Raw genomic sequence first — 24,736 nt, 5'->3', positions numbered from 1 at the left:
AATTTATGCATCAATTTATGAGTAACATTTCATTTACCATATTCACTATTTTATTTTCTATGGTAATGCAATTTAGATTAATCTATGGTAATCTACTTGTTAAATTATTAATAAAAATAATAATTACGTTTCTTATTCTTTAAAAATTCATATTGATAAATATCATTATTTTGTGCATGGATAATTGATCTTATACCAAGTGGATAAATGCATGTCCTATCTGTATGGATTATATTATAATAAGTTGTAAATATTTTATTTGTTTTATATATCTTCCATAATTTTATATTTTTTAGGAATTATAATTATTTGATTTACGACTATCATTTGATTAACCTCTTTTTTTGTTCTAATTAATATGTATATTGAATTTTGTATTTTTTTAATGGCAAAAAGACAAAAACAATTTCGATAAGGCATACGTAACTTGCACGCGGGGCACCTAATTAGTATATATTTGAAAAAATCTCATCATCCAAATCAGTCTATTAAATTGTTATTAATAATTTGAACATAAATGTGTACATATTTGGTTGTAACAAATATAAAGCAACAACTTGTCCGCAACTTTTACAAAACTATGGATTAAAATAATATTTTTTATATTTAGTTCAAATATTATTTTATTAAATGCCGTAAATGGGTTGTAACCCACCCTATTATTGACCTTTTGTAAGTAGTGTATCGTTTGTTTTATTCCATTTTTCAATGGTAATTCAAGACCAGGTGGTTTGTTTCTCAAGATCATTTTAATTTATTTTATCTTATTTAATTATTATATTTTTTTTAAAATATTTAAATAGAATATAATAAATAATTTATTTTTAAAATTATTAAAATATTAAAAAATAATTTTTTTAAATTTTTATTTTAATTCATCTCATCTAAATTGACTATCCAAATCATTATGATACTATGTGCACCGACCATTGGCCATTCAATGATGATGTAACGTTTATGTGTGAATGTTTTAAATATGTGTTGACATGCATTACATGTGTTATGTCAGTGTTGACTGGTTAATGGTCAACGTTGAAGGTTATATTTGAAATCTCAAAACCAAATTCTTAAAGATTATGTAAAAACTATTGACACAATAAAAGGTTGATAAACATAAAGAACTTAATCTATAAACGATTAGTCTCATCAATTTTTATTAATTTTAAATTTTAAGACAAATAACGTTTAAACAACACAACCTTTCTCATCTGATGACGACCATAGAGAATAATTAATAATTTAAAAGAAACACAAAGAACAGTCGACAAATTTGCACAAAAGTACGAGTAAAATCACGTATTCGATGCTTGATTCATTTTATGCGGACATCGGAAGAAACAAAGTCAAGTTTGGTCCTCTTGTTAGTTCAAATCCACGTAGTATCTAAACCACTTCTATTTTTAGCAAATGTTATTTATAATTATAGAGTATATAAATGTGATGCATTTATTTAAAAAAAAATAAATATGAAATTTATAAAAAAAATTAAAATTTTAATAATAAATTTTATTATTATCTCGTAAAAAGTACATAACGCTTATATAACACACGATTGTATTTAACATTAAAATATCTTAAAATATATTTGATCAATAATAATAATAAAAAATACATGGAAGTCTTACACCAAACAATTTTACCTTATTAATATGTAATTTGTTAATTTTGTTATTCTATTTTAATGCTTAAATATATATGTATTTAAATAAAAAGATAAAAATAATAAATTACATGCCAACTAGGTGAATGTGTGTATATAAAATTTGAAAAATTTTAAACATAAGCCCACACACTATATACTATATTTTTTTTAATTTTATCAAATGTTTGGTATATAAATAATGATTAGAAGAATTTTAAAAAGAATAAATCTAAATTTTTTTTTTTAAAAAAAAAATGATAAATGGTAAACAAAACGGGGACCAAGTCCAAGTGAGACGGCGACAACGATAGGTCCATTCTCTTTTCGACTTGGACCATGTCCAAACCCTCCTCCTTTTCTCCGAAAACTCCCAACTGCTTTTAAAAACCAGGCACACCGGAATTGATGGTTCTCTTTTTTGTTTTTTTGGATAGTTGTTACACCTCCTCGTCCATTTTTTCATATTCCCTAGAACCCAACGTTACCGGTTCACCCGGTTTAACCGGTCCCTTCCGAGCCGACTCGATCCCAGCCAAGACTCTCGCGCACGCTCGCCGCGTGTTGTTAACCAATGGCGAACCCAAGACAGACAGACAGACCGATCCCAGAAAATTAAATTGAAAAAAAAAAAGGAAAACGGAAACGGTGCTCTTACTCTCTGGTTCGGAGAACAAAGCGAGGGTTTTGTGAAGAGGGAGAAGGAAATCCAAGCTTTGGAGTCTGGAGAGAGAGGGCACTAGGAGACATAGAGAGAAAGTCCCACAAAGAGAGATAGAGAGAGGGACAGAGCGAGGGAGTTTAGCTTCTCCTTATAAAGACCGAGTCGGGGCTAGGGTTTCCAACGCATTGACGAAGGTAAGAATTACATGTCACGGTTGTAATGGTTGCTTTTTGCATTCTAGTTTTTTTTTTTCGTTTATGAATTAATTCTCAGTTATTAGCGTCATTGATCACCTGTCTTCGAGCATTAATCATAATATTTTTTGTGTAATTCCCTTATTTATTTATATTCACTCCACTTCTTACTGAAACGAGCCATCGGCCTGGGGTTTCTTAATGTTCTTGTTTCTGCTATTTTTGAATTCTAGGGTTTGGTACTCTCTGTCTATGGTAATATGTGCTCTCTCTTTTATTTTTCTTTTTAGGGAGTATTTTTTATTCCAGAGAACATTGAAGTTATTTTCTATACTTTCAAGCTGTTTTGTTTAGAATTATGCTTTCGATTTATTGAGTCTTAAGTTTTATCAATCTTTCTGTTCAGATTTAGGTTTTTTTGGGGTTTTGATTCGTCCCTCTGCTACTGAGTAAGGACTGAATTACCTTTATTGATAGTTCGTTTTCGATTTCTGTGACATTGGAAGTCATTGAAAAATTAGGTAATTGGTGTTCTGTTAAAATATTTGCGTTTGTTTTACTGTTTTCAAATCTTCTGCTCCATTGGTTATTTCCCCTAATTAATCGCGTTGCAAGCTTTGGCCAGCATTTTCTGGTGCAGTGAATTTTTTTTGGTAAACGATAGGTTGGTATGAGCCTGATTCAGTCCTTTTTTCACCTTGTGTTTTGTTAACACTTTCATTTAAAAGCGCAGGACATATGTAAATTAGAAAGTGATCATAGCACATGTAATCCAAAATAAATTGAGATCGCTACTAGATAAATTGATTGATGTTATTACATTGGAAGGTTCTTTATTTTTATTTTTTTTTAAGGAAATTTGAGGCCATTATTTTCTTTTCTTGATAAGTGGAACACAAATCCATCGTTGAGAGTCTTACCCAACAAGGATGCCAATAGCTTTTGCCTGACATGTCGACAACTCCATACTAACTGACTGTTGTCTTTGCCAATCATTGACAGATGAGTGTGGGAAAAAAATGACAAGTTATCCTCTTTATCACATGGTTGTTTGTTACATAGAGTTAAGCTTCTTCACTGTATTGTTGCCTTTTTCATTCACAAACGTAGTCTACTACCTTTGGTCACCAATATGACCACATTATTCATTTCCATATATTTTTGGTTTCACTTGTTGATGCATTTTCCTTTTTGGCAAAAGAGTGGACAAATTACGTGCGGGGAAAGACATTGATGAATGCCTGTAAATATTCAAAGAAATATCCAAAGTGCCCAAAGGTCTTCCAAAAAAAGAAAACACAAAATTGGGCCATTGTAAACTATGAGGAGCTGTATATCTTTCCACTATCGCCTAGGAAGACAATGGACAACTGCTCAATATGATATTACATTTTAAGTTGACAGCCGTTTTTTGTTTCTCATGATACTAGCCTGATATTTACCAGGATAACCTAAATATGATCTTCAAATTTGGGGTTTGTAATTGTCAGGACGCTGATTCCGGACACCCGGTGCCGATTAAAAAAATAAAAAAAAATAAAAAATTTGGGGTTTGTAGTTTACATTGTCTATGGGCAATATTGTTTCAACTGGTTCTGACAACAAGTGCTTTTATTTGCTATGAATGCTTTTGGGAGGATTAATAATCAATACATGTTCTTGGTGTAAACCACTCCGAATTACGTAAAAAAAAGTACAACCACTTTGATTACGTCATCTGTTTTATTTAACCATTTTGTCTGCTTTGTAGGGTTCATCTAGAGGTTTTTAGGCTTGCCTTTTTGTGGAGTAATATAGTCCTTGTTTACTTATTTCCTCCCGTATGTAATGTATGGCCTTCGTTTTGCATAATCATCTGGTAAGAGTTCTGGTAGCTATTTCGTTCAATGGGCTCCTTATGATTTGGAAAGTTTATTGTGCCGCAAGTGGTAAATTTTGTTCTGTATATGTTTGGCCTGGGCTGTACGGTTCTTCTCCTGTACTTTATTGTTCTTATGCTTTTCGATAAAGTTTTTAATTAACTTTTTTGTACGTTCTATCATTGATGAATGTCCTTGTAAAGTTACTAAAAAGGAGAAAAATGAATTTCCTTGTAAAGTTGCTCGTGTTAAGCTTTTTGACTTCATTATTAGTTTTTTCCTTCTATTTCATTTTCCAGTTATAACTGAAAAGTTACGTTAAAAAAGGACTTCATTCTAATTCTGTAAAAATATTGCTTTAGTGCCTTTTAGCTATTTGGAAGTTAATGTTTATCTTTTGTTAACTCAAGTTTGTCAATGTTACTTTTACTTATAAAAAAAGTTTGTCCTTTGAGAAGTTCTGTATGCTCTCTTGAACTGTAGGAACATAGACAACCAACTTCTTATAATTAGTTATGTTTTTTCTTATCATATTAGTTGCCTCGTGTTATTTGGTGCATGTTGCCAAAATTGGGTAGTAGTTTGACCATTGATCCTGAACACAGATGCCTTTTCATCTCCACGACTCTTATCTATTGGTACTTTGTTTAACTTGAATTTGTTCAAAACTTTCAATTTAGCTGATGTAAAGTTTGCCCTATATTTGGCATGATTCTGGAAAATGGGCCATGAATAGATAGGAAAATTCAGTCTTGGTCAAAAATTAATTGTATCTGACCGAGATATGCTGACAATTATGTACTTGTATTAAGTGGTAACATGTCTCATTGAACTGGAACTAGTGCATATGCTAATTCAGTTTGTTGGCTGAGAACCTACCACTAAAATTCTAAAGTGCAACCAGTAAAAATATTCTGAGATTATACCTTTTAATAATTTTGATTACCATGCACATCAATGGATCCACGGATGCACATGCTTCTGGTAGTGCATAATTATTTTCTTGCATTTTTTTCCCCGATAAGTAAGAGGTAAATTTTATTGACAAGAATGAAATAGGCAAAAGAACACCTAAATGCATTCTAGAATCGCTAAATTAAGGATAAGAAGTCATGAACATTGTTTCCATTAAGCACAATGGCTGAAAACCAAAGTGATAATGTGTGTGCAAAAAAATTCTGAAGCTCCGTCATTGTGCGCTCCCTATCTTCAAAGCACTGCGCATTATTTTCTTGCATGTTTGATCCTCTCACAAAGTTGAACTTCTTTAACCTAACTAATTCTGCGGAGAACAAGCCTTTCTTTTTTGAGTTTCTACTGGAATTTCTTTGACAAATTAGGGTATTGAAATTGATTTTCTTTCCTTTTGTTCAATTTCTAATTAGTTTAGTTAATCTTGCCTAATTTCAAGTTGATTCTATTTTTTAAAATCTGGGAGTTGTTTTTGGGCCAGTTGCCAAGTTAAGACTTTATCATTGTGAATACTGTAATTTATTGAAAGATAATTTGTCTAATTTATCTGTTTCTGGTTGGTGTTTCTCTTTTTAAAACATATTGATATACTTATCATGGCTAAGGCTTTATATCTAGCTGTTTATGCTTTACTAAAAACTGTTAATGCATTGTGTTCATTGTTTCCAATTAATCTGTAAATGCCGACAAATGCACTTTAGTCAAAGTTAAGTATGTTTCCAACTTTGACTCTTGTCATATAAACTTAATTTTGTGCCACCAGACTGCTTGGTTGAGCTTTTTTGTACAAATTCCGGTTTAGGTTTCTTGTTCCTCCCCTTGGTTGATCCATATTAAAATATTTCGGATGACTTATCGTTGTAGTTTGTAGGAATTATCCTTCTATAGGAGTTATGCTAATATAAGAACTGTATTTTTAGGCCTCGTTTGGATACAGAAACGGTTTCATCTTATCTCATCATTACAACTTTTCCAAATTCTCACACAAAATATAATAAACAATTCAACTTTTTCAAATCTCTAAACAATAATAATATTAAAAAATAATATTCTAATAATATTTTATTCAACTAACTTTCATCTAAAACCATCTCATCTCTCTCACTATCCAAACTACTTTTATGCTCTGCAGGTCATTTGGCAAACATTGTCCTGAAATTGTGCAGCACTTTCAATGGGAGAAAAAGCATCAGCATGTCAAGGACTTCTTTGATGCTTGGAAACTTGGTATTTGAAGTAGGATGACACTGGAGGACTTCTTTACTTTGACTGAGATGAAAGATGGGCTCACAGCCCCATCTCGAGTTGCAGAACTCCTCATTGTAATGCAGAAGGAGAAAGATTCGGTTGTGAAGAATGTTGGTGATGCAACCAGGCAGTGGGCTGCTGTTGCCAGCACTATTGCTGCCACGGAGAATAAAGATTGTCTTGATCTTTTTATTCAGTTAGATGGACTTGGTTTTATTGATAGATGGTTGAAGGATGCTCAAAAATTCGACAATGATACGAGCGAGAGTTTTGTGGAAGAGTCAATAACTGCACTGTTACGAGCAATTGAAAAGCTGCAAATAGACAATGAGAGATCAATATCTTCAGGGATTTGGATAAGTATCAAGAATCTTCTTGGCCACAATAGCTCTAAGGTTCAGGATAGAGCAAGAATGTTATTTGATAGCTGGAAGCACAGTGAGGATTATGATTCAATATGCCAGGATGTTGATGGTGAAAGTAGAAGGCTTGCTGAAGAGGATGGTGTGCTATCTGTTTTAGAAAACCCTCTTGCTAGAGGAAGTCCTAATGAAGAAAATCATGTGTTAGAACATGCCAGAGACTCACCTTTGAGAAAATCAGATGATCTCCAGCCAGAAAAGACTGATCATGTACAGATTCCAGACCATACTAATCAGCCTGGATCCCACATAACATCCGATGATGACGACGCTAAAGATGGGACTCCTGACTCTTTACCATCTTCGTCTAATGATTTGCAAGAAAACCCTTCTAAAAAGGAAGAATCCTCCACAGGTGTTGCAGAAGGAACTACTTCTCCCAGTACTCGTGATGTTCCAGTTACAACGCAGTGCACTGAGGAGGTACTTTCTGATCTCAAGTTGTACGAGTCATCAGAAAACGAAAAGCAGGTCATTAAAGTTGACGATTCTTCAGAGAACTTGGGCATGATCAAGGTCTCTTCTACTTCTGGTGCATTGGAATCTCGAGCTGCTTGTACTGGTGATGATGCTGCAAGTATGCAGAAGAGTGTGAGGGAACCTGCTTTGCATGACAGTGTTGCTGCCAATGAGGGGGATGCCCATTGGAAAACCACTGCCCTTGGTGATGTGAGGACACCCACTTCTGATTTTAAGAGTGGGTTAGATGATATGAGACTTACAAATCATAGCAGTGAAAATGTGTTCAAGACTACTGGTCAAGATGGTGAGCGTTATTCCAATGCTTATCTGGACTTATCTGCCAATGGGAGTATATCAGGAAAACGAGAGGATTTAGACCCTACTTTTTCCGGGATGGAAGATGCTGTCGAAGCTGATGAAGAAAAGGAGCATGCTAGTGATGAAGGTGGTGATTTGATGAATGCTTCTGATTTTCCCCAGCCGGCAATGGAGACTGAAGTTCCCGATGTGATTGACAGGAGAAGGTCCAATATTGAACTTGAGTATGGCATAGTTGATGCTCTAGAAGTTGCTCGGCAGGTTGCTCAAGAAGTAGAGAGGGAAGTGGTGGATTATAGAGAACCTTCCTGCAGTTCTTCTTCGGAGAAAACCTCAGAAGGTGGAATCAGACAGCCATATAGCCCCAATTATATAAATGGAAAGCAAGACCTCCCTACAGGGGTCGCACAAGATGTACCAACTGGGCAAAGTCATTCTGCTGAGATAAATCCTGATGGGGATGGAGGCTCAATTAATTCAGCTAATCTGGAAAATGGACCAGAGAACTCCACACATGATATGGAGTCCTCTCAGGTGACTGAAGCAGCTCAAGAACCAGAGGCTAACACAGAGAAGGGCCTATGTGATTTTGATCTGAATCAAGAAGTCTCCTCTGATGAAACAGATTGTGCGGTGAACCCCTCTACACCCATTTCTTTCGTTGCTGCTTCAAGGCCAGCAGCAGCTCCTGGATTGCCTGTAGCCCCTTTGCAGTTTGAGGGGAGTCTTGGATGGAAAGGATGTGCTGCTACTAGTGCTTTCCGTCCAGCATCTGCTCGCAGAGTTCCTGATATTGCTAAGAGTCTTTCTATTGAAGGAATCAATGATGTTTCAAAGCAGAGGCATGATTGGCTCGACTTTGATCTGAATGTTGCTGAAGGTGGAGATGAGTTGGGAAAACAAATTCCCATGTCATCCGGCCTTCCTTCTGGGGAATCTTCAGTTGAAGTGAGCCAGATGAGATCAGGGAGGCTGAAGCTGGATTTAAACTGTATTGGTGATGATGGCGATGCTCCAGTGCTGAATTCAATTATGGGAGAACAGCTCTCTAACAACCGGAATAACCATCGGAGCCCATCTCCTGCATCATCATCTTCGTCAATGCAGCCTTTTTTGAGAAATATTGATTTGAATGACAGACCTTTTCACAGTGATGCTTTGGATCACGGCCCCAGTAAGTTGTCTCAACATATAAATGCTTATGGTGGTTCTAAACCAGATGCTCCTGTTATTTCTATCATGGGCACCAGAGTGGAAGTCAATAGGAAAGAGTTTCTCTCTCAAACTCCATCGTTGTCAAATGGCAAGTCTACAGAGCCTACAATGGATACTAGCATTATGAGAGCAGGGGGCGTTTTGGGGATAGGCCCCACCATATCTTATGCCCATTCTCCGATTTTTGGGTACAATGGACTGGCAACAGGGCCTGCCATGTCTTTCTCCTCAGCCATGTATGGATCATCTGGCCCGATCCCATATATGGTGGATTCTAGAGGAGCCCCTGTTGTCCCTCAAATTGTGGGGTCTGCATCAGCTGTTCCGTCTGCCTACCCACAGTCAACGTTCATCATGAGCATGAATGGTGTGCAGCCAGGGATAAATAATGTCGGGCAGTCTCGCCCAAATTTTGATCTGAATTCTGGGTTTATGACGGAGGGAGGGAATAGAGAGACAACGGGTTTCAGGCAGCTTTTTCTTCCTGGACAAGGCAGGTCTTTGGAGGAGCACCTGAGGACCAACTTACAACCCTCTTCAAGCTCTGGCATTGGTCCGAAAAGAAAGGAACCAGATAGTGCATGGGAATCCCATCCGTTTAACTATAAATATCAACAACCACCGTGGAAATAGAGGCGGTTTATCTTATGCTACTTCCTTTCTTTGGATCAGTTCATCAACCCAACCAAGCAAATGATGCGTCAATGCCAAAAATGGTGCGGAATATTTGGTGAGGCCATTGGCTTTAGTGGGAGGGGAATTAGAACTGAATAAAGCCAGGGGAATTGTGAATGTTATATGATTCTTACCATTAATTGCTGAAGACGGGAAAACAAATTAGGTTTATTATTTAGCTTTGATTTACTTATCTCCTTTTATGTTTCATAGATGGCCATCGCAGTCATAGGAGGCTTTGTTCATTTAGCTGTAATTTCCCTTTCTTTATATCACAGAAATTTATAGGAACTGGTCTCTTTTTACATTGTTTTATGGTGCTTATATTCAAGGTTAGAGAATAAATGAGTTAGTGTATGACTTTTGCTCCCCCCCCCCCCCCCCCCCCCCCCCTCTTTTATTTTAATTTTTATTTATTGAAAAATTTTATTCGGAAGTCGGTGTATTTGCACATGTACTATTATTTTATTGATATTACAAGACTTGATTTGTTAGATAAATTTAAAATTAAAATCTTACAAATCAAGTCTGTATGTAAATAAAATAGAGCGTGCGCTGCACACCGACTTCCAAGTAGAAGAATTTATTTTTATTATTCTGTCCCGGCCCCAATCGCTCAACTCTGGCCTAAATGAGCTTGAGCGTATTTTAAATTGTGGGCAAGAAGATTTCACGTTTTGTTCCCTCTGGAAACCGCAAGGAACCGTATGAGCTTCGACTGTCTTTAAAAGTTAAAAGTTAGAACCATCATGTGGCTTGTGGTGGCAGCCATCGTGTTGCTACGTATATATTTGATTCACTTCCAATCTTCCTCTCTATTTCAGTTTTTTCTTCTCTCCCCAGTCTGGCATATGCGTGGTTGTGGAGGACAGACGTCGATTACTTGGGATCTAATAGACTAATATGCCGGAAAACTTCGGTTTCATAAATTTTTGGGAACACCACAATTTTCCTTTATATCTCCACATTTCACATGGAAACAACGTTACATAGTAAATAACACAAAAATAAATTCGAGTTGTTGCATTTGTAACCGTGTCCCCCTAAAAGATGCAGCGCCAATTGATCGGGCTGTAGCTCAGCTTCCTGTGGGTGGCCCCGATCCAAAGGGGGTGGCCACTCCGCAATTGGGCTGTCCATAAGAGATCGGGCCACTCGAGGGGTGGCCCTCACCTTGGTACCACTTCACTGGTTGACCACCTTATTTTTATTTTTATTTTTAAAAAATAATAATTTTCTAATGTTATTTTAAAATTTTGTACTTCTGTTTTAATTTCCATTGTTTATTAATACTTTTTAAAACTCTTTTATTATTTTCTCAAAAAACGACTTTATTATTTTCTGTGTTTTAAAATTTTTTAACCTTTTTTCAATTTTAATTTATCTTTATTTTCTAATTTTTGTTATTTATGTTGTCTTTTTGATTGTACATTTATTTTAAAACATAAAATAAGAATAATAAGATTTAAGATAAACCATTTAATTATATATTTTTTTAAGAGAATTGCTCTATATATAAATAAATTATAAAAAATAAATTTATAAATTGATATGATAAGATTCGTTAGATTTAATTTATAATAAAAATAATTTTATAATTTGACGTAATATATCAAGTTATATTAATTTATAGATTTATTTTTATATAATCATTTTACATTTAAAATATTTTTTAATTTTTAAAAAGCAGGAATTAGGAATTGGGAGGATCTTCCTAGTCGAAGTCAATTCTTATCTAGGACAAGGACAACGCTACAAAATCGAAGGTAGCCAAACAAGCCCCGTAGAGTTATCTAGAACGCTCGACTTCTCCACGTCATGGTGAGAGCAGGGACCAATAAAGCCCTGCCATGTTTCCACAAAAACGAGGGGAACAAAACGTAGTCGTTCGATCATCCACGGTGGCAGATCGAAGTAATTCGGACGGGTCAAGTGGACTTACTTTGTCCAAGTCTCCGAGTGGGTCAGTCCTCCACACTTGATTTCTCCACGTCAAGAAAACAAACGTTACCCAATGAAATCACGACACGTTTCACATTACAAATCTTGAGCCGCTCGATGATCCATGCTGGCAAAATGGAACCAATCCAAGGCAACCTTTGGCTTTACCTCCTAAACCCGTAGGAGGGTCAAGGTCCCGTGAAAACCACGGTCTCCGGTTCGATAACAGAGCTATATATGCATTCGCAGAAACGGAAGTCCCACGAAGCCCTGGGCCTTGGCTAACCTAGACGGATCATTTGATTTCCCTGAACGAATACTAGAAGTCCTAGAGTACGATGAGGAAGTGGACGATCCCTTCCGCTCTGCTTGTTCTCTGCCTCCTCTTTGTTCTTCCAGATCAAGGTACGGTAGGCTACATTTCGTTGTTTTCGGCCACTAAACTTTCTTTCGGAAAGCTATTCACGGGAAAGGAAAGTGCTGCTTATCGGATCTCAGCAAGTTTCTGTTTATGCATACTTTGAAATTTCTGGATCTTGCATTTCTGATCTTGTTACTCGTGCTTTCCCCTGCTAAACTGCGCCGTTTTCTTGGTTGGATTTGGTTGTGTAGGTCGGAAGCTACACGCTAATGCAGAGGCTTCGGAAGAGCTTGTAGATCCCCCGAAGGTGGAGGAGAAGATCGGTGCCGTACCTAATGGCCTGTCTACTGATTCTGATGTTGTCAAGAGGTTTGTGAATTTCTTAATTATACTCTCAGTCCCACAGCACATGCATATGACACTTAGTATGCTGAAACTTAAAATTTACTTCGATTGCAGGGAGTCGGAGTCAATCTCCAGTAGATCGCTGCGCAACAGCGCGGAGAAGTTTCAGTTCCAGGCCGAGGTGTCTCGGCTTATGGATATTATCATTAACTCCCTCTATAGCAACAAGGACATTTTCCTCAGGGAGTTGATCTCCAATGCTTCTGATGTAAGCCTGTGTTTTAACGATATTCTCTCTGATTATTAGTAGGATTTAATTTTGATAATGAAAATTTATTTATAGTAGGATTTAATTTTGATAATGAAAATTTATTTACTTGTATATTGCAGGCACTGGACAAGATCAGGTTCCTTTCTCTCACGGACAAAGAGATTTTGGGTGAAGGTGATGACGCGAAGCTTGAGATCCAGGTCAGAATGACGATACATTGCAATTTTCACACACCAGAGTGAATCTAGAATTTTTTTCGCTAAAGAGAGGGATAAGAAAGCATAAATGGTTCCGTTATATTCACTGCATCCAATGCTGAATATGGAAGTATGAACTTATATAATGCAGATTAAATTGGACAAGGAGAAGAAAATCCTTTCAATTCGTGACAGAGGTATTGGAATGACAAAGGAGGATTTAATCAAGAACTTGGGTACCATAGCAAAGTCTGGAACTTCAGGTATCTATGTCGCGCTAAATTCGAAGTACCTTACTTTACGCCCAAAGTTTTGTTATCGATAACCATTGGGTGTTGACTATCTGGATCTTATTTTTTTTCCTGCACAGCGTTTGTGGAGAAAATGCAGGCAAGTGGGGATTTCAATCTCATTGGACAGTTTGGGGTTGGTTTCTACTCTGTATATCTTGTTGCGGACTATGTTGAAGTCATTAGCAAACATAATGATGATAAACAGTAAGACTTGTTGCTTCAATATGACGCTTAATTGAATCTGTTTCCCCTACTGTAGAACAGACATAACTGTTAATCATATTATTTACCCACCGTTCAGGTATGTGTGGGAATCGAAGGCTGATGGGGCATTTGCCGTATCTGAGGATACCTGGAATGAATCACTAGGACGTGGAACTGAGATTAGATTGCACCTCAGAGATGAAGCTGGGGAGTATTTGGAGGAGAGCAAACTAAAAGTGCGTATTATTGAACATATTTGACCTTGAAAAATTTTGTTGCCTCTTTAGTTGTTGCATGTGATGCTTGTATTAAACATGAAAACATGCATTATGGCTATAGGGTAAGCACTCACTTGACTATCATTTCATGTAGTTGGAGATTTATTTTGCCCCTCCTTGGTATGATAGTTTTGATCTGCCATGCACCTGTAAACTTTCTAATATGCTGCTGGTTAGTGTTACAGTATTATGTTGTCATTACTGCTTGATACTTCCTTGTCCCGTTTCTTGTAATTGGTTTGGGCATCTATAGAAAGCAGTGGTTAGTTGGTTCTTTCTTAATCCTTTTTGAGATCATCGTCGACTGGTTGCTGGCACTTAAACTTTTCTTTCAGTCATCAACAATATTTACTCTGTCCTGCTCTTATAACTTTTTCCCAGACAATGTGCTGTTGATGCCTTTGCCATATCAATCATTGCTAATTCCTTTATGTCTGCAAAATCGTCAGATACTTTGAACCAATAGGAGTATCAGCCAGAACATTCACATCCATTTTCTAATTTGATGTAAAGCTCTTTATTATAGGCTTTAAATTTTCCCTTTCCTTGACATAATTAAACAGTCCAGTGTGCTGTCTTAACCTTGGAAATTGATATATTCTAAAATAATTCAGTATCTAGTTTCTTTGTGGCATTTTGACCATGCATTTTGTTACATGATAATTCTTGGATTTTATCATGCTTATCCGTTCCAGCCATCCAGACTTGTTCCGAACAATTGCTGTTTGTGTTTTTTTGTAATCATCAAGTCTTCTGATGACATTTTGTTTATGCTTTGGTTGCTTACTAAAGGTTCGATATTTATTTTATTGAATTATGTCAATTGCAATCATTTTCTTGTTAGATTATATATTATAAGGGATATATTAATGTTTCTGTCGGTATCCAGTTTTGGTTTATTATTTGAATGAAGTTAAGATAATAATGCACGGTTGTTCCTTTTTTGCAGGAATTGGTGAAGAAATATTCTCAGTTTATCAACTTCCCCATCTTTATCTGGTCAACCAAGGAGTCTGATGTAGAGGTTCCAGCTGATGAAGATGAATCTAGCGATGAAGAGGAATCATGTATGCAATTCAACTGACTGAAATGTTTATACTTACTCCCTAGTTATGTGTGTATATACGTACATATAAAAAAATATATTTTTTGTCATGTATGTATGTATTTAATATGCATAGGTTTATTAATGTATTCTAAGACTTTCGTGGGTAGCCAAAATTCATCTTATGCACTAGTGTTTGCATCTTTTCTTGTTACAAACTCTGATTCCCCTCTCTTTGCTCAATTGCTCTGAACAGCCGAAAGCGCTTCTTCCGAGGAAGGGGAAGATGAGGATTCTGAGAAAGGTGATGATGAAGATGCTGAAAAGAAACCAAAGACAAAGACGGTTAAGGAAACAACTTCAGAGTGGGAGCTTCTGAATGATGTTAAAGCTATATGGCTGCGGAACCCGAAGGAGGTGACAGATGATGAATATGCCAAATTTTACCAATCTCTCGCAAAGGTAATTTGCATATTTGATTACTTGCTGGATTACCGAGTAACTTAATGTTTTAGTTCTCTTCATTAGTTGTACCTTCTGCATTCAACAGGACTTTGGCGAAGAGAAACCTTTAGCATGGAGTCACTTTACAGCTGAAGGTGATGTTGAGTTCAAGGCAGTTTTGTTCGTGCCACCCAAGGCGCCTCATGATCTATACGAGAGTTATTACAATGCCAACAAATCTAACTTGAAGTTGTACGTTAGGCGGGTTTTCATCTCAGATGAATTTGATGAGCTTTTGCCCAAGTATCTGAACTTTTTAATGGTAAATCAGAGTATTTTTGATTGCTGAAAGAAGATTTATGTCAATGAAATGGTGAAAAATGTGGTTTCTATAATTTCTGCTCAACTACGTTTACATTTTGAGCAGGGTCTTGTTGATTCTGACACTTTGCCACTCAATGTATCACGTGAAATGCTTCAACAACACAGCAGTTTGAAAACAATCAAGAAGAAGCTCATCCGCAAGGCTCTTGATATGATCCGTAAAATAGCTGATGAGGATCCAGATGAATCCAATGACAAAGAAAAGAAAGGTGAATGCAGTTGCTTCTTCTGAGTTTTGGAAAACAGTTTCATCTGTTGTTTCAGACTATCAACTTAGAGATTTGTGTCATGCTTATCGGTTGGATAAGCGACCATTCTGTTCCTGTTTTGTTATTGGCAACCCTGACATACACTTTTAGTACGTTATAAAAGAAAACAACATGCAAATTTCTGCTTTTTGATTTACAACGTTTGGTTTTGTTCTTGCTAATTATTAAACGATCTGGAAGTGTTGCTGATTTTCACTTGATTTGTTGTTTTGGTTGGTGTTGTTGAATCTTGATGGATGAACAGAAGTTGACAAATCTGGTGATGACGATGAGAAGAAGGGTCAATACACCAAATTCTGGAATGAGTTTGGCAAGTCCATTAAACTTGGTATTGTTGAAGATGCAACTAACAGGAATCGATTGGCAAAACTTCTCAGATTTGAGAGGTACTTCTTTTTTATTTTTTATTTTAGTAGTATGTCATTTTAGTGTTTCTGCCATTTGAATGTAATCCATCTTTCTGGGGATCTGAGGGACTTTTTGATCTTTGAACTCTCTTACAGTACCAAATCAGATGGCAAATTGACTTCTCTAGACCAGTATATCTCAAGAATGAGATCGGGGCAGAAGGATATCTTCTACATAACAGGAACCAACAAGGAACAATTGGAAAAGTCTCCATTCCTTGAACGGCTTAAGAAGAAAAATTATGAGGTACTATTGCAAAAAGACTTGGCATCATTTTTTCTGTTTTGTCTGCACTTGGTATTGTGTTTCATTCCCCTGATCTTGATGCTGGGTAACATCTTTGTTTCGCTCATATTGCTGCAGGTCATTTTCTTTACCGATCCTGTTGATGAATACCTGATGCAATACCTTATGGATTATGAAGACAAAAAATTCCAGAATGTGTCCAAAGAGGGTCTGAAACTTGGGAAAGACTCTAAAGACAAGGAACTCAAGGAGTCGTTCAAGGAACTCACTAAATGGTGGAAGGGTGCTCTTGCCAGTGACAATGTTGATGATGTGAAGATATCCAACCGTTTGGCTGACACTCCATGTGTGGTTGTGACGTCAAAGTATGGATGGAGTGCAAACATGGAGAGGATCATGCAGTCGCAGACTTTATCCGATGCTAACAAGCAAGCATATATGCGCGGAAAGAGGGTACTCGAGATCAACCCAAGGCACCCAATTATTAAGGAGCTCCGGGAGAGAGTGGTGACGAACCCTGAGGTACATTTTAGAACTTTCCCCATTCTCGATCTGACCTACTCTCAAACAACAAAATCTCAACTTTCTGGTTTAGAAAGATAATTAGTGCATCACATGCAGCAATCCCTGTAAGAAGTGATTGGAGGATATGGAATCCCTTGCAAATACCATGATTAGTTAGGCTATACATTATACTTATTTCATTGCTGATGTGGCTGCATTCCTTGTCCATTGGTTCAATTCGTGATTTTTAAAATGATGATAAATTCAAGGAATAGGATATGAGTGGGACAAGGGTGACGTATAGTAGCATTTTCCAATATGTTTAGTGCACTGCATTGGATATCTAAAACATATTTGATTTTTACTTAACTCAGGGAAGTACGGTATTCCATTCAATGTGTTTAATCAGGCATGCAATTTTTGCTAATTTCTGTTAAAAACATGCTTTGTTTGCCGTCCAGGATGAGAGCGTGAGGCAAACAGCGCAGCTCATCTACCAGACTGCACTCATGGAGAGCGGCTTCACGCTGAGTGACCCCAAGGATTTTGCATCTCGTATTTACAGCTCGGTGAAGTCTAGCCTAAACATTAATCCTGATGCAACAGTTGAGGAGGAAGATGATGTGGAAGAAGTTGAGACTGAAACTGATTCTAAAGAAGCCGCAGCTACACCCGAGGCTGAAGCTGAGAAGGATGATGCAGATTCAAAGCCTTCTTTTGACAAGGATGAGTTGTAGATTGCTTGAAGATTATCAGACAACCTCACTTGTTTTCTTTTGTCTTTTTTGGGTGTTTTTCACTGCGGTTAAGGTGACTTAAAAGGCCCTACTCGCATTTTGTTTCCGTTGGTAGAAGAAGCTCACTAAGAGGAAACGTTAGATCAATAGATGGAACTGTAATTGTTACCGCCCTGAATTTTGCCCTCTACCACCCAGTTAATGAGTCTATAAATTATGATGCGTGTCTTGCAAAAACTGTTTAATACATTTTATCTTCACCTGTGATTTCCTTATTTCTTTGGCAATTATTTGTGGAAAACAAGATTTTTCCTTTTAAAATTTTGGGAAAAGATGCTCCACTATTTGTCCGTGATGTTTAATAGCGAGGGCATCATCTTTCTCTAGCAGATGGTCTAGTTATCCAATCCTCATTGTCCCTTCATGCTGGGCAAGAAGTTCAGCTCAATTTTGTACATGAGGTTTTTACTTGTTATTTGTGTCCTCTAATATCCATCTTTGAAAGAGTAACAAATAATTAAATAAAATGAATACTGTGACACTCTACACTCCCCCTTTAGTTTCAGTCTAGTTATTGTACTTGTGAAGTGGACATGCAAAAATAAATAGAGCAAATCCAAAGCTGGAACTAGTTTGTAATACTTGGCAATTTCAACATCCCTTCCCCTTCCGCTTCAAATGGAGTATTCATTTGCATTTTTAATGTCATATGTTTATTAATTAGTGGAATGGATTTTATTCAGAAGCTTCATGATTCCCAAGAACAAGTGTGGCAAACATAGAATGGATCTTGACCAAAATAAATAAATGATTACATGCCCATTGCCTCCAAAGTAATAATATACAATCAGTAAGCTTGCAATTGCAGCAAACTTTAGTTTTTGATCACCTTATCAAGATACGTAGATTTAAAGCTAAGCAAACACTTCTTTTCTAGCACATGTATGTCGGCTCCAACAATGAAGTTTTATTATAAATAAAGAAAAAATAAGTGATTTCTTTGTATCTTGTGGTATAAATTAACAAATAAAAATACGGGATAAAATATACACCAGACTCAAAATGGTTTTTAAGACCCAATCTATCAAAGGGTCATCACTAAAAAATAAAAGAAGAGAGAGAGAAAGAGAATAGAGAAGGGACAAGAGAAGATAATGTGTCAGGAGGAAAAGAGGGGAAGGGACATAAAGGAGGGGTGAGGTGACCTAAAGCAGTTGAGATATAAGATAAAAGGCACAGACGCATATGACTTCGGAGACTTTTGGCCAGACTTTTTCAATAAGGCCTTTTCAACCTCACAACTAGGGTTCCAATGATGAGATTTCCACCAAAAGCCAGACTTTTGAGTTCTATTGTACAGTTAGGATGAGTGATCATGAGAGATTGTAAAACAAGTTTATTACAGTGAATTCTCCCTCTTAACCCTCGTGGACGTAAGGTCAGTGTCAAACAACGTAAATTTATGTGTCTCTCTCTATTTATTTACTGTTTACCGTCATGGGCGTAAGCACAGATACCATATAGCTGCACCAAACCACTGCCGGGGGCCACACTCAACACCAATCCAAGTCTAGAACAATTTCAGTGGGGCGAGAAGGAATCCTTCTTCCCTTCAGAATTTTTAGACTTCAACAATACTATTCGTCATTTTTTTTCAATACTATATTTTCATTATCTCTTGATACAGTATCAAATAATTAAATAAGTACTTGTTATCTTTAATTTATCTGCGAATCATTTGATACAATATCAGAAGATGATGAATAGTACTTCTTAATCACAAATTCATCGCAAGGTAAGAGGGAACAATTGGACTCGACGTTTAAATTCTGATAATTATCTACACAGGTGCCGCAAAAAATTGGGCTTTGCAATCACAGTGAGTGAATGTGTGAGAGATAGAGAGAGAGACTAATGCAGCAAAAAGAGATAGAGGAACGAAGCCAGGGAAGCAATCACTGAAGCAGAAGGAGAAAGAGTCTTGGATGAGTCTCCAGAGAAGAAGTTTGGAAGCCATGAGGGACTGTTGTCTTCGTTTGGCACCACATCCTGTGACTCTGTTCCGGAGCTATTTGTTGTGCTTGTTGTTGGAGATGCATCTCTTGCGGATTTTTGACTGTTCAAAAGGGGAAAAAAAAGGGTTGGAAAAATTACATGAATTTCATTGAAGATAACATAGAACTAGTAATTGATATTGTCTTGGTTGAAAACCAAGAATATGTAACTATAACTATATTCTTTTCAATACAAATGAATTTGTAATTCCTGCATACTTCTTTGAAAAAAAATAGTTTATTATTAAAAAATAATTTTCTCATGTAAATATAAAATTTAATTACTTTTTAAAAAAAGAGTGTAGGAGATTTACATATTCTAGTATTAAAAATATCATTTCTCTTGTTACAATTAGGAAAATGATATCAATGTTTGTCCCCAACAGTGCAGCAATCTATTTTTATCCATAACTTTGGATTTATTTCAGAAAATTCCAATTATGTAAAGAATTGTATAGCGATACGGCTTGTAAATAAGACTTTCTACAGGTCTGTCTGAATTGTAAAAAAGACATAATATTGAGATTATATATATTATTCAAAATCTTTATAAAAGCAACATTTTATATTGTAAAGACCTATTGGAATCAATCACCTTTTATGTATCCCACAAGTAAATTCAAGTGACCTATATATTTAGATTGTGGAAGACAAAAGCAAGGAGATAAATTCACCCAATAACTCCATCTTTGTGATCATTATAATATTAAACATTCATATTTATAATAAATAAATAAATAAATAATCATGAAATAATTATAAATAAATAAATAAGTTTATATAATTTCATATAATATATTATATAAATTTTATAATCTAATATAGTAAGTTAAATTATATTAATTTATAAATTTATGATGGTTATATCTGCTAAAACATTTTTCATAAATAAATAAAAAGGAAAAAGGTGGGAATACCATCCTTACCTTGTTCCCGAAGGGCAGAATGTTATCGTATAATCTGCTCCTGTACACGTAAATGTACTCGTGGCATCGTCGTAAGCGTAGCTATACGATCTCGGACATGCGGCTTTAAACATCTCGGAGTAAATCGACGGCTTACAAGTAGCCGGTGAACTATACGCGCCGCTGCAGCAGTACTCGGGGCTCCCAAACGCCTCGCATGCACTCTTGCACGCCGCACCGTCCCCGAACCGCAGCTCGTTCGGGCATTGTCGGTTCAAGTCGGTTACGCACCCGGTTGAAAGGCACGTGCCCGATCCGCCGCTCGTGTCGACGATCATGGGCACGTTGTACCCATCGACCAGGCTCACGTCGTAGAAGTCCAGCGCGGCTCCAGACCCGATCGTGAACTCCGCGAGAGTTGCCGGTGGGGTCGCTCCTGCACCGTTGCACTCGACCTGGTTGGAGCCACAGTCGCCAGTGACGCAGCTCCCTTGACCGGTGTTGGTGTCAAATGTACAACCGGTTCTGCCCCAGAATCTTCCGGACCAATTCGGCGGGGCTTGGAAGGAGCGAGACCTGCCTTGCTGGAGCTCGAATCCGGTGCTATCTAATACGGCGCTACCGGCATTGGATAGAATCCCCGGCCATACCGTGTATTCACACCTGTTTATTATCGTAAATGAAGCCGCCGATATACCTGGTAGCAAGAAAGACCATTTAATTAGGTGAAAGCAACAAGATTTATATGCGACCATAATGTGATTATTGGAAACCTTTGAGAATTCATTACCTCTGCAAAATGCAAACAAAACTACGAGACTGATGTAAAGAGAAGTGTAGGACACAATGAGATCCATTTCGGAGATACAATTAATACGATACAGATGAAGAATATGGCAATTAGAACTTTCTCAAAGGAATTGAAAGAAAAGCTGCATTGCCTGCTGACAAGAAGAAGAAAGAAGATGACGATGATAGAGATGCTGGGTAATGTAGGGAGGGATTAAATATAGGATAGATGATGCATACAAGTGATTGTGAGGGAAGAGGAATGAAGAAAAAGATGGGATTTGTAAACCATGAAAGTATTGAGGCAATGCTCGTACTGTTTTTTAACGGCAGAAATGGAAATGGCAGGAAGAATTCTGATGATGGGAATTAAAGAGATTAGTATACGCCAAGTCTGCACCTCTCTCTCTCTCTATATATATAATATACGTGATCTGGAAGCTGGAACGAAATCTACTGTTCCATCAGGACGATGGTCAAACACTCCAACTGTGAGAGAGAGAGAGAGCCCAGAGAGTAAATATGAAATATATAGATTAGATGACACCTAAAAGAGCCTAAAAGAGATCAGGAGCATCAATGCTTATGGAAGGAAAAAAACAACTTTCGGATTGGATGGGTATCAAAACAGGAGATCATTATGCTGCGGAGGGCCCATTTCTTCAGATAAGAGGAAATTTCTTGTACAACTACTTTTATCCATTCCCACTGATCCCGAAAATAGTACTGTCTGTGGGGACCTGCATGCTAGCTAATTTCCAGTTTCTACTAATAAATTAGATGGTGAAATTAACTGATCGAACCTACTGCTGTGGTTGATCGCAGTCTATATATATTAATGTTAATTAGTGTGTACTTAAACGAGTGTATTCATAAATGAAATAATAAATAATTTTTTTTTCTAAATATATATATTATTTATTTAATGATATGTGCACAATATATACTGTCAACTTTGAGGCAACTATTTCTCAATATATTATTACTAAGAGATAATGCATATCCGGTAAGTGAGTTTAGGACATGATCATGGTCAAACCAGATCGAAAAGATACATATGAAAAAAATCTTTTGACTTTTCTAGTAGTCGTTGATTTTGAAACGACTTTTACTTCCTGTGTTCGTAAAGTTTATTAGCCAAAAAACACGAGCCAGAAAACAGTCAAATGAATTTTAACTAGCTAGCTCCGACGTCCCATCATTTCTAGAATTTCCCTTCGATCAATATTTCCTTAATTTTATTTCTATGTTTTTAAAAAACATACTGCTAGCTCTTAACTAAATATTATAAGCCTAGCTCTTAACTACATAATCAATTTTTTAATTGCTTTAGAAAAGTTTAGCTTAAAAATAATTGCTGCAGCTGGGTGCTGACGATTGGTTGGAGTACTAAAAATAAATATAACGACCTCTGCTGAGTTGACACGTTTCCAACAGTACCATGAAGCATGAACCCGGCCCACCGTCCCAAACTCCCAACGCTTGGTACCTGTCCCTTCGGCCTCGCACAATCAGAGACCAACACGACAAACTTGGTAACCGTCCTTTCGGAATTTCTCAATTGTTTTATGATGAGAAAAAATAAATGTTAACTTCGTTCTTTTTTTTTTTTTTTTTTTTTTTTTTTTTTTTTTTTTTTTTTTTTTTTAATATGGTTTTGGTATTGTTTTTGAAGCATGCAGTAATACTCCTTTTACGTACGTAGCGAGCTGTCTAGCAAATATGTACAACTACTTAATTCCCTCTATTTCTTTTGTGTACACAGCCTAAAATTTATTTTTTTTCCTTTTTTTTTTTTAAAGAAAACATTTTTTAATTATCATACTTATAAATCCTCAATACCATTGTTGATTATTTTAATGGTGATTTTGTATTTTACTGCTCTTGGAATTTAATTATTAAACATCGATCTTAAGTAGTTTCGTGAACTACAAATTAAATATAATTAATTCAAAATGGGAATCGATCCTTTCAATATCTTTTGTTTCTTTGGTCGAGACAACAAACCATTAAACAGAGAAATCTGGTGGGAATATTTTCTTTTGTTTCTGATGAGATTAATTCGATCGGTCGGTCGACTGGACGTGATTAATTAATATATAATTAGGTACTTTCAACTTCAAAAAGTTATTGTTGGTTGAATAAACTCAATTACGTGATTCTAATTATAATCAAACAAGCTCACGATTGATCCATATATATGTTTAAAAATTGTCCTCCTTTCCTCATTTTCAGTTGGAATCCAATTCCATGCATGCATAGTACTAGGAAAGCTGTCAAAAGGCATGAAAATTTAAAATGTGTGAAGATTTTCCACTTCGAATCATTGAATATAAGAGCCAAAAGCCAAGATTCTTAAACATAATGGCCCTAACACGTTTATTAGCTAGCTAGCTAGCCAGGTGGAATCGATATACGTTGATCTAGATCCACCACATCTAAAGATGCTTGTCCAAAGCGGATCATTATAAGCTCAGCGAATCAAAAATTGTCTTTACCCAACCGCTTTATATATATATAAGAAATTATATTTGCAGTGTTGTATATTTTTTTTTTAAAATTTAATTAATAAATATAAGACTTATATAAAAAAATTAATTTTGTAATAATCGACTTTATGATTTTTTTAAAAAGAATTCACAACGTTTGCATAACTTATAATTATATATATCTAGTATTACTCAATATATATATATACACACATGTATATATATGTGGGGGGCATATGCGCCCATGCATAGGTGGAAGTGGCCGGGAACCCTGAAAAGAAAAAAGGTCGGGGGAGCCGGCTTTGCATGCACACTTTGAGGCTCACCAAACGAAACATGCTGATCTTGATCCGTGTCACTGTGTTGGTATTGGTGACGTGGAATGCACTTTCATTGTGGGTTCCTAACTATAGTTACCACAACTCATTCACTTGGAGAGTACTGGTGCCTGCTTTGAGTACGTATTATTATGAATTTGCAGCAGGACTCGGTCGAGTTCCAGTCCCGCGACAAGGGCTCATGATGTGTTCAAAACTACGTCAATCTCATCTCTACATAAGCAAGCTATAGATGGCTGTTTGTAATTGGGCTGATCTAAACGTTAAAGAAAAATTATATTAACAAATCGATGTGTAGAGCTTATATCAAAATTATTTTACTAAAAAAATTTAAAAAATTCGTGCAACACCATATACATGAATTATGGCAACTTTGCTCGCTAATAGTCTAGTCTCGAGGGATCTTTACGATAGATATATAGTGAATCAGATAATATATATAATATTTATAGTACTAATGTTTATAGAAGAAAACTTTTACGTACAGCTTTCATCTTAATTGGGAGATTATGCTTTATAAAAGAAGGGTGGTTCATTGAATTAATGCATGTGAGATTTGAATATTC

General features: G+C 36.3%; 3 protein-coding genes across 3 annotated transcripts; 2 read left to right on the top strand and 1 right to left on the bottom strand.

Moving 5' to 3' along the window:
* The first annotated feature begins 2,003 nt into the window (after positions 1–2,003).
* LOC122318405 lies at positions 2,004–10,025 on the top strand. The gene is made up of 2 exons (XM_043135709.1): positions 2,004–2,497; positions 6,461–10,025. The coding sequence occupies exon 2, from the start codon at positions 6,570–6,572 to the stop codon at positions 9,624–9,626; it is 3,057 nt and encodes a 1,018-aa protein (XP_042991643.1). The 5' UTR covers positions 2,004–2,497; positions 6,461–6,569; the 3' UTR covers positions 9,627–10,025.
* A 1,819-nt stretch (positions 10,026–11,844) lies between these two features.
* Positions 11,845–17,870, top strand: LOC122318438 (endoplasmin homolog). The gene is made up of 15 exons (XM_043135786.1): positions 11,845–12,014; positions 12,222–12,339; positions 12,430–12,583; positions 12,706–12,786; positions 12,935–13,046; positions 13,154–13,280; positions 13,378–13,516; positions 14,508–14,625; positions 14,860–15,065; positions 15,154–15,369; positions 15,475–15,640; positions 15,945–16,086; positions 16,204–16,354; positions 16,472–16,876; positions 17,320–17,870. Exons 1-15 carry the CDS (start codon positions 11,948–11,950, stop codon positions 17,593–17,595), a joined length of 2,478 nt encoding a protein of 825 aa, XP_042991720.1. The 5' UTR covers positions 11,845–11,947; the 3' UTR covers positions 17,596–17,870.
* A 1,304-nt stretch (positions 17,871–19,174) lies between these two features.
* LOC122318439 (thaumatin-like protein 1) lies at positions 19,175–21,862 on the bottom strand. The gene is made up of 3 exons (XM_043135787.1): positions 21,345–21,862; positions 20,576–21,251; positions 19,175–19,711 (listed from the first exon to the last, which is right to left on the bottom strand). Exons 1-3 carry the CDS (start codon positions 21,409–21,411, stop codon positions 19,507–19,509), a joined length of 948 nt encoding a protein of 315 aa, XP_042991721.1. The 5' UTR covers positions 21,412–21,862; the 3' UTR covers positions 19,175–19,506.
* Positions 21,863–24,736: the final 2,874 nt, after the last annotated feature.

The sequence above is a fragment of the Carya illinoinensis genome, chromosome 8 (genome assembly GCF_018687715.1).
Source record: "Carya illinoinensis cultivar Pawnee chromosome 8, C.illinoinensisPawnee_v1, whole genome shotgun sequence".
Taxonomy (NCBI): Eukaryota; Viridiplantae; Streptophyta; class Magnoliopsida; order Fagales; family Juglandaceae; genus Carya; species Carya illinoinensis.
The sequence above is the reverse complement of the archived record's forward strand: the minus strand, read 5'-3'. Positions and strand labels throughout refer to the sequence as shown.

Excerpts from the sequence above, each read along its gene's own strand:
- LOC122318438 (XM_043135786.1), top strand. The coding sequence starts at position 11,948 with ATGAGGAAGTGGACGATCCCTTCCGCTCTGCTTGTTCTCTGCCTCCTC. Across the intron at positions 12,015-12,221 it reads CTTTGTTCTTCCAGATCAAG|GTCGGAAGCTACACGCTAAT; the intron begins GTACGGTAGGCT and ends TTGGTTGTGTAG. Across the intron at positions 14,626-14,859 it reads TAGCGATGAAGAGGAATCAT|CCGAAAGCGCTTCTTCCGAG; the intron begins GTATGCAATTCA and ends TGCTCTGAACAG.
- LOC122318405 (XM_043135709.1), top strand. The coding sequence starts at position 6,570 with ATGACACTGGAGGACTTCTTTACTTTGACTGAGATGAAAGATGGGCTC.
- LOC122318439 (XM_043135787.1), bottom strand. The coding sequence starts at position 21,411 with ATGGATCTCATTGTGTCCTACACTTCTCTTTACATCAGTCTCGTAGTT. Across the intron at positions 21,252-21,344 it reads TTTGTTTGCATTTTGCAGAG|GTATATCGGCGGCTTCATTT; the intron begins GTAATGAATTCT and ends TCTTGCTACCAG. Across the intron at positions 19,712-20,575 it reads TTCTGCCCTTCGGGAACAAG|TCAAAAATCCGCAAGAGATG; the intron begins GTAAGGATGGTA and ends CCTTTTGAACAG.